The sequence below is a fragment of the Toxorhynchites rutilus genome, chromosome 2 (genome assembly GCF_029784135.1).
Source record: "Toxorhynchites rutilus septentrionalis strain SRP chromosome 2, ASM2978413v1, whole genome shotgun sequence".
Classification (NCBI taxonomy): domain Eukaryota; kingdom Metazoa; phylum Arthropoda; class Insecta; order Diptera; family Culicidae; genus Toxorhynchites; species Toxorhynchites rutilus.
In genome coordinates, this window is record NC_073745.1 from 182,309,270 (window position 1) to 182,327,774 (window position 18,505).

General features: G+C 39.4%; 1 protein-coding gene across 2 annotated transcripts in view; it reads left to right on the forward strand.

Annotated features, from left to right (window-relative positions):
- The first annotated feature begins 492 nt into the window (after nucleotides 1-492).
- The window catches only part of LOC129765304 (uncharacterized), a 163,165-nt gene continuing 145,152 nt past the window's right edge, over nucleotides 493-18,505 (forward strand). The window contains exon 1 of one of the 2 annotated variants that reach the window (XM_055765467.1): nucleotides 493-999. In XM_055765467.1, coding sequence (XP_055621442.1) covers nucleotides 800-999 — 200 coding nt within the window. In that variant the 5' untranslated portion in view covers nucleotides 493-799. The remainder of the gene's footprint in view (nucleotides 1,000-18,505) is intronic. The other variant, XM_055765469.1, reaches the window with a different exon arrangement.

Sequence of the window (18,505 nt, forward strand, 5' to 3'; positions counted from 1 at the left end):
CCACTTCGGTATCCTTTATCTGATACGCACCATCCAACGACTGTTTATCATCCTTCTGTCATCACCCGTTAAACACTGGTGAAATGAACAAACAATACCCAACAACCAAACAAAACGGCCCTTTTCAGGTCCACTAAATCATTATCAAAGAGTTTACGATGTAATTCTTCAAACATCCAAACTCAACAGATAACCTAACAAAATCCTACGTCGATTATGCGGTCGTGTCTCGGACACAACCCTCATGTGATTTTTTTCGACGCTCCCTCATATAGCGGATAATACTTTTCCACAAACTCACTAAAGATGGCACTTCTGATCATATTTACTTTACCTCAGTGGCGCAAAGCATAACTCCAAACCTTCGATTCGATTCTCGGATGAGATTTAATGTAACACGCGTAACGGAATGTAATACTTGAGAGCTGCTCTCTCATGCTTTCTTCTCCCGCTGGAAAAACATGCGCCTCAGCAGAATCGTGTGTATGCTTCGACCTACAGAGTGCCGGAGTTTTGTTGCGTGTATATTCGTCTCGATATTGCGTTTCACGGCATTAATTTGCTTCCAAGCGGGGTTTGTTTCGGTTTTATAACATTATTCTACGGGATTACATATCTTGAAATTATCAGTGATTCCATGCCCGTGATTAAAGTGCGAATTCCATATGCAAACGTGTAGAACACTTTGTTTCCATTGCAGTTTTGTGGGTGTGTTTGTTAAATAAGTGTTTCCGATTATAAAAACATCGTCTGGACACTCACGTAGCGTTGGTGTGTTAGTGGATTGTTTTGCCAGAGAATGGGATTATTTCCGGATCCTCCGATAACTCCAAAATTGAAACGAAAGTTATTTCGCAGTTACTCGGTGCAAAAGGGAAACAAGTGGAATAATGAATGTAGCTCTGCAATGAATAGTGCTGACAAAAAAAGCTCAGCCGGTTCTTCGTCTTCTACATTAACTGCATCTCAGCAGCTGTCTACTTCGTGGGAGTTTATAAGGTGAGCAAAATAAACAATAATTCTATGACGGGAAGCCGCTTGGGGGCGTGATGTGCATAATAGATTTGTTGGGAGAATCAGGATTGTGGTGAGACACAAATCATTTGAAACGCGAAGCGGAATGGAAACAGTAGCGAATTCTCAACGAATGTTCGCTTCGATGTTGGTTTTGTTTTTTCTGAGTGTATACATTTTTTTTTCGCGCAAATTTGCTTAAATATTCATTAACATCGATACTAGTTTGATAATTTATTATATGTTCCGCAGAAATCTTAAAATAAGTCTAATTATAGCCTAAAGTCTAATAGTCTACACGTAGCTTTCATATAACTCTGGATAGCATTGTGTTTCAGCAGTTTTCAGCCGACATATTACTCAAATCCTCAACGTTTGATTTCCAAAGAACCTATATAGTAAGTTTCTTCTATCCAAATTCGACTGTACTGTGATCATATTTCTTTTTTTCGGTCGTATTTATGAGGCTTAAAACTTTGCAATGGTTGATTGGTTGATTAGACCGCGCTGCTCAGCGTAACTAAATCGATGGTTGGCTCCTATCCGATCTCGCACCTCTATAACTATCGGAAGATTTTACGTCATTCTAGAAAACTTCACTTGTAGAGCACGCATTTTCTTGATTTCTTTATTTTATTTATTTATTTATTTTGGCTTAACGTCTTTACAACATGGCCTGATTCACAATTTTTGTCTAATGAACTCGGTTCGTGGCTATCTCCCTCCATTTCCGCGGGCCCCCGTGCTCACCATGTCATGCTCCACTTAGTCTAACCACCTTGCTCGTTGTGCTCCTCGTCGTCTCGTACCAGCCGGATTCCCGATGAAAACCATTTTTGCAGGATAGTTGTCCGACATTCTTGCAACATGTCCTGCCCAGCGTATCCTTCCAGCTTTGATCACTTTCTGGATACTGGGTTCGCCGGTGAGTCGCGTGAGCTCGTGGTTCATCCTTTGCCTCCATACGCCGTCCTCCTGTACACCGCCGAAGATGGTTCTCAACACCCGCCGTTCTAAGACTCCGAGTGCTCGCAGGTCCTCTTCGAGTATTGTCCACGTCTCGTGCCCGTAGAGGACAACCGGTCTTATGAGCGTTATGTACAGGGAACATTTCGCACGACTGCTAAGTCTGTTTGACCTTAAGCGTTTGTGGAGACAGTAGTAGGTACGACTCCCATTGAAAATGCGTCTCCGAATCTCGCGGCTGGTATCATTGACAGACGTTACCATTGAGCCAAGGTAGATAATTTGGTCCACTACCTCGAACTCATTGCTGTCGATCATTACACTACTACCTAATCGGGTCCTGTCGTGCTCGGATCCGAAAGCCAGCATGTATTTGATTTTAGACGCATTGATTTTCAGTCCAATTCTCTCTGCTTCGTGCTTAAGTCTGGTGTAATGTTCAGCTACCGTCTCAAATGTTCTGCCGACAATGTCTACGTCATCAGCGAAGCAGATGAATTGACTGGATCTATTGAAAATCTCATAACACCCTCTAGCGCGATGTTGAACAGTAGGCAAGAGAGACCATCACCTTGTCGAAGCCCCCTGCGGGACTCAAATGGATCAGATAATCCACCCGAAATTCGCACACAGCATTGTATTCCATCCATCGTAGCCTTAATCAATCTTGTTAGCTTCACGGGAAGCCGTTTTCGTCCATGATTCTCCATAGCTCTTTTCGTGTTATTGAATCATATGCGGCTTTAAAGTCGATGAATAGATGGTGCGTGGGGACTCTGTACTCACGGCATTTCTGGAGAATCTGTCGCAAGGTGAAGATTTGGTCAGTAGTAGACCGACCTTCGATGAAGCCGGCCTGATAACCTCCCACGAATCTGTTTGTCAGTGGCGATAGACGACGGAAGATGATTTAGGAAAGCACTTTGTAGGCGGCATTCAGGACGGTGATTGCACGAAAGTTTTCACAGTCTAGTTTTGTCCCCTTTCTTGAAGATAGGACAAATAACCCCATCTTTCCACTCCTGTTGTTCTTGTTCCCAAATTCTGACAATGCCGATGCAGATAACTAACCAATTTTCCCGGGCCCATCTTGATAAGTTCCGCTCCGATGCCATCTTTGCCAGTTGATTTGTTGTTCTTCAACTGTTTAATAGCATTCCTTACTTCACCTATCGCTGGGGTGGTACATCTTCATTATTTACTGCACCAACGTAATCGCTTCCATCGTCAATTTGGTCCTCTGCCTGTACGCCATTCAGGTGTTCATCGAAGTGCTGCCTCCACCTTTCGGTCACATCACGATCATTCATCAGTATACTCCCATCCTTATTCCGACACATTTCTGCTCGCGGCACGAAGTCTTTTCGGGATGCATTGAGTTCCTGGTAGAACTTTCGCGTCTCATGAGAACGGTGCAGCTGTTAGAGTTCTTCACACTCCTCCTCTTCCTGGCGGCGCTTCTTTTCCCGGAAGAGTTGGGTTTGCTGTCTCCGCTTCTGTCTATATCGTTTCACGCTCTGCCATATTCTTAGAGGTGGCGAAATCGATGAGTCTTAGGCCGTTTTCATTTGTTAACTGGTGTGCACTGTACATACCAATTACAGGTTTGAACTCCTGCTCTTCACCGATCTGGGCATTGAAATCTCCGATGATGATCTTGATGTCATGTTTTGGGCAGCGTTCGTATTCGCGTTCCAGCTGCGCGTAGAATTCGTCTTTGTCATCATCGGGACTTGCAAGGTGAGTGCTGTGCACGTTAATGATGCTGATGTTGAAGAATCGGCCCTTTATCCTCAATCTGCACATTCTTGGGTTGATTGGCCACTAACCAATCACTCGCTTCTGCATATTGCCCAACACGATGAAAGCTGTACCTAGCTCGTGAGTGTTGCCGCAGCTCTGGTAGATGGTATGACCATCGCGAAATGTTCGTACTGTAGATCCTCTCCAATACACTTCCTGCAGCGCTACGATGTCAAACTTGCGGTTTTTCAATAGTTCGGAAAGTACACGAGTGCTTCCGATGAAATTGAGAGATCGACAATTCCACGTCCCGAGTTTCCAATCGTTAGTCTGATTGGAAACTCGGGGTCTGTGTTGATTGGTCCGGTTCAAATCTTCTTGTGTATCGTTCGTTGCTTGGTGTTTTGACGTAGAACTACGTCTTTCATTAAGGGTGCAAAATCAGCAAACAGGTCACGTTTTTATGAAATAAAGTTAACGTTAATAACTACGAATCGAATCGGAAATTCCCTAATATTTGTTTGATATGCTATACATTACAATCACATGGTGTGTTAATAGTAAAACTTCATGAAAACTATAAGCGTTTCCATTCTCCCATACATTTGTTCTGTTCATGTGTGTGCTTTCCCGAACAGAGCTGTCAATAACGAGCAACGAAGGGGAAATCGTAAGACTTAAAGTCTCCGTGAACAAAGGAAAAGTAGAAGAACGAAGGGGAATATTTGCCTAGAGTATAAACAGTGGATTTCGCTGAGGCAAACTTTCATTTTTCGTGAGGACACCAACTGAACAACATCCTTGCTGGGCGAGCTGGACGGTGAGGAGTGGAGGAGGAAAAAGTAAAGTTTTCCAAGGGCCTTTTCGTAGGTTAGAGACGAATGAACTAAAGAAGTTTAAAGTCTCACATGTCTTAGTTTCGGATTGAGCTGTGGACGCGACCAAATTATTGACTCGCTGATGTCTTTAGCATTGTAATAATTGCATCAAACTGACGCCATTGCATTAAGGTTCTGAGATACGCAATTGTGTGGGGAATCATCAAGCTAGGCTATCGTCAGCTAACCAAGAAAATAAATGTTCTGGAATTTTGTCTGCAATTTGGTTTCGCATGACGGTAGCAAAACTCTCTCCACAAAGGATGACAGCTAAGCTGATCTAGACCGGCAATATTAACAAAAAGGCCTTCTGTTGAGAAGAGAGCAAAACAGATATAAATGTGTGTATATTTAATTGCTTCAAACTATCGATATATGAGTATTTTTGTTTGTGTACGTGCATACGTTTTAACGTATGCCTATTTCTAAGCAGTTGACATTGTTTGTTTTCCGTCATCATAAAGGCTTCGTTGATGCCTTTGACATTGCATCAATGCATTGAACTGACGCTATGGTAAAGCAGGTGTTAAGGTTGTGCACCAAAAAATTATTTGGGAATACCAAGGTATTTAATAAGTTATAATAACTTATGAATTTATTTGGGTTCGCGTGCCAGTTACAAAACTCCCTTCAACTAGAATTGCATTTGCGCTAATCTTGATTATAATAAAGCAGTGCTACTCTTTTCGCGGTTGTTGAGATTAACAGGAAGAATTTATGTCTTTTATTTAGTCACCAAGAAGGTAAATGTCGTTCTGGAATTTTGTATGTGATATGTGATACAAGAAAAAAATATTTCAGGGCGACCAAACTGGTAGAATGGTTATTTCTAAAATTTCGTAGCATTATTAACATTGAATTAAACTACAGCGTAGTTCTACGTCAACAATGCGGTCGTGTCTTGGACACAACCTCCTATAATGTTTTTTTTAATGGTGCGGCTTGCAAGGCCTGCGACCAACCCCACTATATCGCAGGAGGACCATCGTGATACTGCTGCTTTATGTCCCGAGTACCACTAGGACTGGGCAAAGACGCTTATAGCGGCGTCAATTCGCTTGAAGGAGCTGTTTCCGGGTTTTTGTGGCTTTTCTTGGGAACTGGCAATACCCAATGCACATCCCACCACACCATAGACAGTTCCCCTTTACCAGTGCAAGCCATAAAAACGATCTATGACGATAGAATTTCTGACCGAACGGGAATCGAACCCGAAGCCCCCATCTTGGCAATCACATTGATTTCTACCAATATCGTTTTCTCCAGCTGTCTCCGGTTTGCTGCCGAAGTACCGCTCCCCTTTGTTTCACCGACGCTCCAAAGCTTTGAGTACTTGCGAGCTCGTATACTCGATGTACGTAAAGGAATACTTATTCAATCCGAGATTTGTACTGGAACTTTCGTGTACGCCAAGTACGCCATGATCGCCAAGGCTCTCAAATTTCCAAAACCGACTGTAAATACCGTGTTCCGTAGTTACCAGGAAACTTTGATGTTAATCGCACAAGGCGAATTAAACGTAGAAGTGGAACATATGGTCGGTGTTAAGTCAGAGGGAACCAAGTCGCAAAATTGAAAATTCCGAGTAATTGATTACATTAGGTTAAGCGTTTCGTAAACTACATCCCACATTTATCAGATTTGGAAAATCACGCGTACAGCAGATGAAATATGTAAATATGTGAAAATATGTAAAAATTTACTTTGGACAAATCCCGGTTCAAAAATATCACCTTGTTAATCATAAGGGGTATTTTCGGGTAAGTTCAAATTTATCTTGGTAGGAAAATTTGCTCGTGAGTTGATGATTTGGTAAGGCATCTGTAGTTGTGGAAAGAGAATAAAGGTTGTCTTCACTGGAGCAACCATGAATGGAGAACTTTACATGAAGAAGTGTCTCCAGAAAATCATTTCATTCCATCACACGAAAGTCCCGTGAAGTTCTGGCCCACTTAGCCAGCTTCCATTACAGCCGGGATGTCATAAAATATGCAGTATATGCAGATATTATCGATTTTATTGATAAAAATATGAATCCACCAAATTGTCCAGATTTTCGCCCCATCGAGAAATATTGGGAAATCGTCAAGCTTGAATTGAAGAACGGTGACAAAACAATCAAAACACCATCTTATATGGAAAAGTGGTGGGAAAAGATGGAAGATACGGTTGAAAATATCATTGTGCAGAAAATTTATTTACACACGGTCCTTTCATGAGCCGGCTTATTGGTAAAGAACCGTGGATCGTACGCTCGTTCTGGCGAACCGTGGCCTGCGACAGTGCAAAAGAAATATATGTTTCCCATTCTGCTTTTTAAGCGGTTTTATTTAGCTGTTTGTATGGTTTAAATTTTGGCGAATCACTTATTTTCTCGAAACCCCAGAAATGTTTGATACCCACATTTCTGGAAAAGGCTTGACTAGTAGGACACAGCTATTTATGTAAGATGGAAATCCAAGATGGCGGCCGTTACAAAATGGCAGACAAACAAATTTCGTCCAAACCCCATCAATATGGGTATCAAATGAAAGGGCTTGACTAGTAGGACACAGTTATTTATGTAAAATGCAAATCCAAAATAACTGCCACCCCAAAATGGCGAAATATGTATTTTTTTCAAAACCCCATCAATATGTGCATCTAATGAAAGAACTCCACTAGTAGGACACAGTTATTCATGTAAAATGGAATTCCAAAATGGCGGCCGTTATAAAGTGGCAGACAAACAAATTTCGTCAAAACCCCATTAATATGGGTATCAAATGAAAGGGCTTGACTAGTAGAACACAGTTATTTATGAAAAATGCGAATCTTCGATCCTCACATGATCCAAAAGCTGTTGCAATATCTAAGTTATCACCAGACCCACGAAGCTATGATTCGCTAGCAAATAAACAAAACACCCCCGGCAATCATCACGCGAGCAGCGTGCAGAATCCCAGAGCACATTTTCTGCTGACTCAGATCAGCGCATATATTCTTCGAATCGAATCAGAGACGATAGCTTTAAGTATACAAATCAAAAATGTAAACCAAATCGAGAAGAATAAAGTTCAGTTTTATCGAGAACTCCGAGTAGAGCGGTTGGTTTTTTTAAAAAGCCGAAATACCGCAAGGAATCATAATTTCTATTGTAGATAAATATTTAGCGGAACCTCATTTGCTGAGAATAAGCGACCCTTAGCTTTGGTGCAATGAAAAGAAATCTATCTCTCCGCGGTTCCACAATTTGTTTTAAAAATATTATATATTCCGGTGACTTCAGTACCATGTGAGCGAGTTTTTCCGAAAGCAGGACAAGTTTGCAGTGAAAGAGTAGTAGGCTTTCATCAGATAACATTGCAGTAGGCTTTCATCAGATAACATTGAACAGATAATGTTTATAAATGAAAAAAAATTAAGAATATTATTGTGATGGAAATATATCAGAGAAAACCTTCAGTAAAGTAATATATTTACTATTCTCTGCACTGATTATTGTTTCAAACTTTATTTTCTATGTCTTCCATTCTTCACATATCCGAATAAACCATTTCTTGAAAAGAGCCGTCGAGCCGCTCAAATGAGCCGGCTCTTTTCATTGAGCGCACGGCTCTGAACCGCTCACTGAAATGAACCTTTTTGCCCATCTCTAATACAATGTCGTTTCTGACAGAATAAAATCGCAATCTATGAAATGCGGTAGTATTTAACTTTTAAAAAGTTTATGTTTTATATCACTGCTTAGGAATGATGGGTTCGCAAAATTGCATAAATTTTGCCACATTGTTTGAAAATAATTTTTAAATTTAAAATTCCCCAAGCTTCCTCCTTTCTCCGCAGAAGCAATGTTAGCATTGTTCAACTTTAGGAAGGGTTTCAGGGCGTTGTTGACATGGGAGAAGCTCAAAGGTAGAGCACTCGTTCTATTAGCATTTAGTTTGAGTCTATTCCTAACGGACCACTCATGAATATTGGCTAGGTCTTCGTTAATTTTCCTCGAAACAATTGTGGAAGTATCATCCAAACAACCGTAGTACACGTCGTCCGCGAAAATATGGATCTTACAATACATCAAAACATCTGGAAGTTCATTTATAAATATTGAAAAAAGGATTGGTCCTAAGATTGAGCCTTGAGGTACACCTGAGGATATTGGGAGGTAAGTAGAGTACATTCCTTTATTGAAAACTTTTTTTTTGTTCATTTGATCGGCCATCAGCACATGAACAGGTTATTGGGCCGTTAGTATGTAGAAATAGTTACAATATAGTTATATTACATGGTACTGACATTTACAAGCTACGGTTTAAATATGTTCATATAGACTTCTTCTTGAATGGCGTTAACGTTCCCTGTGGAACTTTTGCCGTCTCAACGTATGCATTAACTAGCGTCATTTATTAATACTTAGTTGAGATTTTCTAAGCCAAATAACACGCCTTGAATGTATTCCGAGGGGCAAGCTCTAGAATACGCGTGATCACAGTGCAAGTCGAAGGAAATTTCTTTGACGAAAAAATCCCCCGGTCAGAACGGGAATCGAACCCGAACACCCGGCATGATAATGTGAGACGCTAACCACTCGGCCACGGGTGCACCGTTCATATAGACTACATTCTTTGATAAATTGTATACATGTTCTATTCGAATTTATATCATCTTTTAGTGCCTGAATATCTGATATTGTATATTTATTTCTAAGTTCTAACAATTTTTGACATTCGTTGAATATATGACGTATTGTCAATGGTTGTCTACAGTGCTCGCAGTCTGGAGGTGAGTTATGTGACATGAGGTATGAATGTATCAAATTTGTGTATCCCAGTCTTAATAGTGTTATTACGACACTGTCTCGTCGGTTTAGAGCATCTGTGCGATTCCAATAGTTAGTGGATGTTCTTATTTCTCTATATTTATTATTTGTTGTATTAATCCTTTATTGAAAACTGTCTGTATTCGCCCAGTGAGATATGATTTGCTAAGATTGGTTGCATGATTAGAGGACCCAAATCGTACACTTAGTTTTTGCCAGAGTAGGTTATGGGGAATTGAATCAAATGCCTTTTTTTCCAAAATATATATTTTATTAAGGCACATGTGGCGTTAGCCTGACGGGGCCGGGAGTCCAATATTTTGACAATTTTTGTCTTACAACTATGTTAATAATATGTAACCGATTACTCGCGGTTGGCTCAAGGTTAGTATTACAAGTGTTCTAATAATTGGTATGTTGCAGTCTTCGATGCTCTGTACGTGTGCCCGACACGGGATACTTCCTATTGGGATGCAGCTGACCATTAACCAGCAACGCCCCCCTAGTCTGTACCCCATATCTAGCGTGGTGCGTCTTTCTCGACTCGAGGAATCCAGGATAGAATGGTCACTAACCGGCGCAATCATCAGCTCGTGTAGAGTTGTCATGAGCGATACAACCTTTGGCTCTTGTTGAATGATCAGTGGACTGCACAACCTTCGGCCCGTGCATCTGTAAAGAGTGTGTGTATGTATTGCCGCGACTAAGTAAAAGTTTATCGATCGGATAGGAGGGATATGAAACGGGGACACAACGAAGGAAACATCATTAAACGTTGACATCGGCGTTTCTGAGGAACAGGTATAGATGAAGCAGAAGATCAGGATCACGGCTACCTAAGATATCCCGGACGGGGATATCCGATTGTCTGCCTTGTGCTCTCAGTGCTCTAGAGAGCTGAGAGCGAGCAGCATGGAACCGGATACACGACCAGACAACATGCTCGATGTCGTGGTAGCCATCGCCACAATCACAAAGATTGTTTGCTCATCAAATGCCTTTGGGAAGTCTAAGAGTAGTAGAACAACTGGTCTTTCTTTATTTAGGATTAACCCTATATCATCAAAGACTTTCAGTTTTTGTGCTGTGATTAACATGATATCCAGATAGCTGACCTATTAATAAAAGAGATAATGATGGTGGGGTATTCAGCGCATAACTCGAAAGTTCAACAGAAAAGCATAAGAAAAATGTTTCTGAAAAAATGAAAAAACATGCAAAAATATATTTTTGACACTTTTGTACTTTATTTCTTCATGGAGAAATTGGAACTTTTACGTGACCAAATTCTAAATGGAACATACTTTAGAACTAGAAAAAATTGTTGCTGAAAATAAGCATAAAATAGAAGTATTAAATTTAAAAAAGAGCTTACTTTTATATTCGACTGATTGACTATGTCATCAAATGTGGAACACTTCATCATTTAAATATCTAACCCGTGACCACCACATCTAACAAAAAACTTTCCTCTTCCACCAAGCCTCCCTATTGATCGTTTATAAAACTATCGTATTCAAAATCGTTGATCCTTCTTTCAAAAAATCATAACTTAAAATCCAGATGTCTGATAAAAATAAGTTATTGGAAAATAAATGAACTGTTTAGGAAAAATAACACTCGAAATGCACTGTTAAATAATCTCACTAAAAAAATTAATTTAATAATTAATACTATTATTTACTAGAACACTGCTTTCGATATTTTGATTGAAAACCCCTTCCAATTTAACAAAGTTTGAAATACAGTGGTGCCATGGCAAGCTCCCCAAAATGGAGATATGATTTTATGAAAATTTGTGAATTTCAATACATGTGAAATAGTAACCATTTAAAAAAAGTAACATAAAATTTAGATTCTAAAGTCATGTTTCTTTTCTTCATGAAAATTATTATGTAATATAAACTCTAATTTTATATTACTTTTCTTCATGAAAAGTAACATAAAATATTCTTCACGAAGGTCGTTAAAAAAAGTTTCAGTGCCTCAGTAATCGCGAAAAAATAAAGTTAGGACTAAAAACAAGGTGATTTCGTAATCTACGTTTTATTTTCTATTTTTTTTTACATAATCGCCGTAACGTTCGAGGCATTTTCCATAGCGTGGCACGAGTTTTCAGCTCCAATCTGCTCGCGTAACTAAAGAGCAATTGAAAAAAAATCAAATGGACTGTGTTCGAGCATCCTCCTTACTCCTCAGACCTCGCCCCTAGCGACTATCACTTATTCCCAGTGATGAAACAGGCGTTAGGCGGTCAACAATTCGATAACTCTGAAGAAATTCGTGACGCAGTTACATCGTGCTTCAAAAAGTTCGACGCTACGCACTTCGCGATTTCTGAGGCACTGAAACTTATTTTTTGAACGACTCTCGTATTGTTCATGCGATTCTACACAAAATTGAGATATAAAAGTTTCTAATATTAACACTCGAACTACCGACACTTTTTATATACCGATTTCTACCATATCGATAATTTTGACCCGTATGATATTTAGTATTGAAATTAGTATGAAAATTTTAAAGCAAATAAACTATATGTAGAAAAAGTAATAACACTATTTGCAAATATTAAATAAAATTTCAAGAAAAAAAATGTGAACAAATAGTACAACCGATTATTTTGACCGGTCGGTAGTTCTAGTGTTAAATACAATTTCTGAGTAAGATTTTTGAACAATGCATTTAAAATGCTATTTTTTCATTAACAGTTAATTAGATTTCCAACAACTTTGTCAAACATCTTATTTGAATCAGACATCTCGATTTTGAGTTATGATGGTTTGAAATAACGATCAATGACTTTGAATACGCCCTTTTAAAATAACAGTCGGAGTTTAAATTGGTCACATGAGAATTGAGAATTGGGTTTATGGCCCAATAATAATATGAGAATAATGAGAATTTGGGTTTATGGCCTTTGTACCATATGTTCCAACTTTTAAAAATTTGCTGTTCTTCGGTGGATTTGGCGGGGAATTCTGCTGTAAGATAATAATATACATAAAATGAGAACAAGACGATGTATATACATAAATAGAAATATCTACAACTCCGCTGGATGTATGAAGCGGTAAAGATTGTCTATTTTAATCTTGAATGAATCATGTAAGTATTGAGAAAGGAATCAAAACTACTGGACACGGAACAAATTCTCGATTAGGTTGTAGAAAGTTGTGAGTGTGGGAATATTGAAAAAAATATTTCTGAAAAGAACTAATGATTCAAAAAAAAATTGGAATCCCCAACTCTTCATCTTTCTAGACGATGTTATGACTGTATAAAATTACTTTACTACATATTTATTATTATCTGATTAAACAACCCATAAATAAACAGATAAAAAAATAAGCATATATAAAAAGCTAAATCGCGCGAATTTAATCCGGCTCATCAAATGAGTATTCTTGAGAAGACATTGGCATACGATGGTAGGTGACAACCGCAGCAAAATTATATCGATTATGTTCCGAATCCTAGGATGTGGAAGAACAGCTCAACATGTCACTTGAGGTTATCTCACACGAGCAGCCTCATTTCAGTATTTGCCGATGCAGTGACAGAAGTTGCTTGTAAGTGCCAAAGGATTTGTAGCACCACCAGCTGTCAACAACTTATCGGAACACAGCGGAAAAGCTGGTGCGCGTGTTTCTATAATCATGATCTTCATGTTCGTTTGCAAACATTCGCGAGACACACGAACGACTGCAAAACCTTTGTTGTTCATATACTTCGGAGACCTGTAATCGATACAGCTTGGGATTTGTGGATATGATTATGTATATGTTGACACATGCTTCGACTTGGTGGCAGCCACAAATACGAGAACTCGTATTATGCTGATTGTCAATTTCATCCGATTGAACTGAGCAAGAGGAACAGCCCAATGAAGGAAAGGAAAGCTAGCTGTCACGTATCTATTATTTTGTTTTGTTAATGGTTTAAATTTCATATGGAAACTCCAATTCCGCCTGCGCCATCACTTCTTTTATGGGACGTTTGTTTTCAGAAAGATTGAATATAAACTTGTTTTTGATCCAGCAGTGTATTGTTGATAACCAGTTGAAATTATTTAGATTTGAGATTCAAGGAAATGAATGTCTGATATTTGAAATATATTTTCACATGTTTGTATTCAATTCGACCCACCTTATGTTCTTTACTTCGCGAATCATCAGAATCAGATCGGATTGCCGATATATTATGAACAAAAGTGGGCAAATGAATCAACATTTTTGTAAATCACTTCATTTTGGAGGAATAAAAACAAGGGAAATGTTTGCGTTCTGATTCGACATCAGCACAGCCTCATAAATCATAACATTATCCATTCTTCGCATCGCATTGACACAAATAAATAATTCAATCAACCGTTTAGAGCGTGAAGTTTTTATGACACAAACATCGGTTTTTATTATCATATTTCGAAAGAAAAAAAGAAAACACCAATAATTCTATTACGTTCTTTTAGTCGATAGGATAATATCCCTGGAGTCTGCCAGTCTGGAGCATAACCGGTACGTGTGCCCCAATAAGAAAACGTGCCAACGTGTGCCAACTTCGCAAGAAGATGGAAAACGAGAACGCATCTCTGTGAGGGACAGTGACATCATCATGTTTGATGCGGATATTATGTGGATTTGTGTATCTTTGATTTTGTTCTCATTTTTCGGAAGTAGAAACTTATTTTATTCTTTGAGATGAAAATGTTTTTGGAAACCGATTCGTTACTAAATTTTGAACATCCGAATCCTTTCAACGCTTTTTTTAATCTATGGACGTACCTTTACCAATCCATACATTTTTCAGTGAAGGAAATTCAGTATTCTTTTCTGTATATTTTGCACCCGGGTAGAAGATTGTTAACCGGGTCTGAAATATAGAGCACGTTAAAAATAGAGCATTTCCACGCCAAATCACCCAAAAAAACGAAAAACCTTCTACATATGGTAGTTATTATCCAAAATTACAATTTTCATTATCATATGCACACTTTTTGAAAGGCAAATTGCTTATAACGAATTTTTTCGCCTTCCTTGCCAGCACACACTCGTAAGTTGGCAGCGCATGTGGAATGAAGATGAGTTGGTTACTCACGATTATCCCTAAGGTCTCGACGAGTGCATAGTTCAAGGGATTGAATGTAGGTCGCGATTTCATTCGCGTGATATCTCGGCTTATGTCCAAACACTACGACCTAAACGCGCATCTTTATCGCATTGGGCTCGCAGCAAACAATCTTTGTGATTGTGGCGATGGCTACCACGACATCGAGCATGTTGTCTGGTCGTGTATCCGGTTCCATGATGCCCGCTCTCAGCTATCCAGAGCATCAAGGGCACAAGGCAGACAATCCGATATCCCCGTCCGGGATATCTTAGGTAGCCGATGTCAACGTTTAATGATGTTTCTCCCGCTGTATCCCTGTATCATATCCCTCCTATCCGATCGATAAACTTTTACTTAGTCGCGGCAATACATACACACACTCTTTACAGATACACGGGGCGAAGGTGGATTGTACCGCTCATGACAACTCTACACGAGCTGATAATTCTGCCGGCTATTGACCATTCTATCCTGGATTCCTCGAGTCGGGAAAACACGCCACGCTAGATATGGGTTACAGACTAGGGGGGCGTGTGGAGGCGATCTGGCGTAGTGGTAACATCCATGCCTCTCACGCTAAAGGTCACGAGTTCAATTCTCACTCCCGACATTCTTCCAAAAATGGAAGTACAAGTGACGAACCAGCCAAATGAGTTGAAAGTCACTATAATACAGATATAAAAAAAACTAGGGGGGCGTTGCTGATTAATGATCAGCTGCTTCCCAATAGAAGTATCCCGTGTCGGGAACACGTACAGAGCATTGCAGACTGCAACATCCTAATTATGAGAACACTTGTAATCAGGGCCCGAAATCTTCGACGGTGAAAAATGAAGACCGACTCTACTCCTAGTAGCTCCGCTTCGACTAGAGCTGCTTCGGCAGTCACCGCCAACAAAAAAATGACTTGACTAGAAAATGAATTGACTAGCGTTGACTAGCGAGGATGATTGGTGAACTAGTCCAGTCAGTGGTTATTTTAACTGACTCGACTAATGAATACAAATCTGCCTCTTCATTCAACTGACTTCAATCCACATTTCCATTTCCCCCTGACACTAATTTTATAACCGCGTATGCAATCTTATTGTACGTCCATTTAAAGAGGAACGAAAACTTGATTCCTGATGCAAAAAAGTAGTTGGACGGTTTATTTTCTACCCATCGTGAATTCAAACCAACGAACTTAGACATTTATCAAGTATGCTATAAAGGTCTTCGCGTTAGTATTAGTTAGTATTAGGCGTACAAAATAGCGCACTATTAGAAATAGCCCCAACGGACAACAGCTCAGCAGTAGCATCAGCAGCAAAATTAGCGGCATCAGCAGCAGTAGCGGAACTGGAATCAAAACAAACAGCAACAACAAACTCCATCGACCTCCTGCCCCAATTATTCGAGACCCTAAAAACGGAAATAACGGATTCACTCATAACACTGGCGTGTGAAGTAAAAACGCAAATGGAAGAAATGGCAAGTGCATTGTCTTTTTCTTGTGCCTCCCACACTGCCAAGCCAACTCCAAGCTTAGAAGAGGAATTATCTGAAAGCCGCGCATCCATAAAAATAGTCCATACGAAGGAAGACCATACCTCTCCAGGATGGCGCCGCTTCGACCATAAATGGCATTGGAAACCAGACTGGTCGGAGTTCGACACCAAACAACGAATTCGTAGGCTTCAAGAAAAAGCCGCAGAAAAAACAAAACTGAACAGGAAGCGAAGAAAGCAAATTGCACGCAACAGCAGCCAGCACATTCGCAACAAAGCGAACAATAAGAACCAACACGGACGCGCCGAGAAATCGGATAAGGAACGCCTGGCCTCAGCAAAAGTACATTTTGCTGACCCACCAACATCACCGACCATCCAATTGCTGGTCTCTCGGTCCCGAAATTTATCAATTTCAGGAAGGGCGAAACAATCAACCCGTACCGAGCAGAAAACCAGTCACATTACAACAATATCCAACGAACGTCAAATGCAAATTCCATTCCGCCAACACTTGCAGAACCGAATTCAGCACCTGGAGAAGTATCTTCTGGACTCAATGCGACCTCCTAATAACAAGAACTAGTACATCTGTAATGCTCGCAGCTGAAGGTCTACCAACAGACATAAACCTTTTGCGTGAAATTTTCCTGGAAGTGCACGAAGAACTGGGAATTTCACGCATTGACACCTTGGCAGACCTCAAAACACACCGAGCATTACTGTCCAGTGAACGTACGCAACGGCTACAACATACTAGGGAAGCAGCAACAAAATTCTACAGTCCGCAAAGTTTTCAACGACGCTGATGCGCCCTTTACAGGGAATTAGTAGTCGAAAAAATAGTAAAGTAAGTAGAATTAGTCTGAAGGAAACTTCTTCGCCTTCTCAATAGAATCCGACTGAAATTTTGATATATTGTCAAAATATCAATCGCATGAAAAGCTCAGCAAAAATGAAAGAAATTTATCAAAATATTTTACCCGCTTTTTTCAATGTTATTCTTGCAACTGAAACTAGCTGGGACGAAAGCGTAAGAAGCGAAGGAATTTTTGGAAATAATTTTAATGTATTCCGGCACGACCGCAACTTATCGTTATCTCAGAAGAAGTCTGGAGGAGGGGTTCTCATTGCCATTAATGCAAATTTCACTTTTGAAGAACTTATAACCGAAAAACATAAAGAATTTGAACATGTTTGGGCAAAATTATCTATGGCTGGTGAAGTACACATATTTGCTATAAATAAATTGCGCATCTCGATTTTAATCAAATAAATCACGTAAAAAATTCCCAAAATTATTATTTACTAACATCACCGACGACTTTTGTGTGAATGAGTCCATGACTCCCCTTTGGAAAAATGAAAAATTTCACACAACAATTGAATACTCAATCTTTGTACATAACAGACAATTGCCCATCGACTGGGAGTACGAAGAAGTACCGGAATACAACAAGACGAACTTTGAAGCAATCAAATGTGGCCTACAAGCCATAGGATGGCATACTTATACATACTTTATAAACAGCGAATGAGATGTCAACTTATCCGTACATATTCTTCACGAAATTCTGAATAACATAATATCAGAAATTGTGCCAAAGAAAAGAAGACGAAGAAATTCAACCAGCAAATATCCTATTTGGTATAACGCTCAAATGAGAAATTTAAAGAATAGAAAACAAAAAACACACGAAAAAAACAAAACAGACAAAAGTAATCAAAATTTGCTGGAATATCAGAATATTTCCAAAGAACTAAATTTTGCCATTAAAAGTGCACACGAAGAGTATAATAGAAAGGTCGAAACAGAAGTCAAACCATGTCCGAAGAAATTCTTTAATTACGTAAAGTCTAAGCTCAAAAGCAATAACTTTCCATCGCAGATGCATCTCGATGAAGATGTAGGGAATTCTTCGAACGAAATTTGTAATCTCTTTGCAATTTTTTTTCAGGAAGTATATATTACATTTTCCGAAGAAAACCGCGATCGGGACTACTTTTCATTTTTACCGGAATATCCAAATGACATATCGGTAAACTATCTTTCACAACAAGAAATATGCCATGCATTAAAGAAATTAGATGTAACGAAAGGACCAGGACCTGACGGAATAGCACCTGTATTTCTGAAGAACCTGGCTGAGGAACTCACCCTTCCCTTATATTGCATTTTTAATATGTCACTACAAACTGGAATATTCCCAGAAAAATGGAAACAATCTTTTTTGGTACCTATCTTTAAATCAGGCGCTAAATCTGACGTACGTAATTATCGTGGAATTGCCATTATCTCTTGCATTCCTAAACTATTCGAAGTAATAGTGAATGAAAAAATCTTCCAACAAGTAAAGAATAGAATAACGTGTATGCAATATGGCTTCTCAACGGCAACTAATCTGTTGGCATTTGTGACTTTTATTTTGAATGCAATGGAAAATGGCAAACACGTAGATGCTCTTTACACTGACTTCAGTAAAGCATTTGACCGCATCGACAATCCA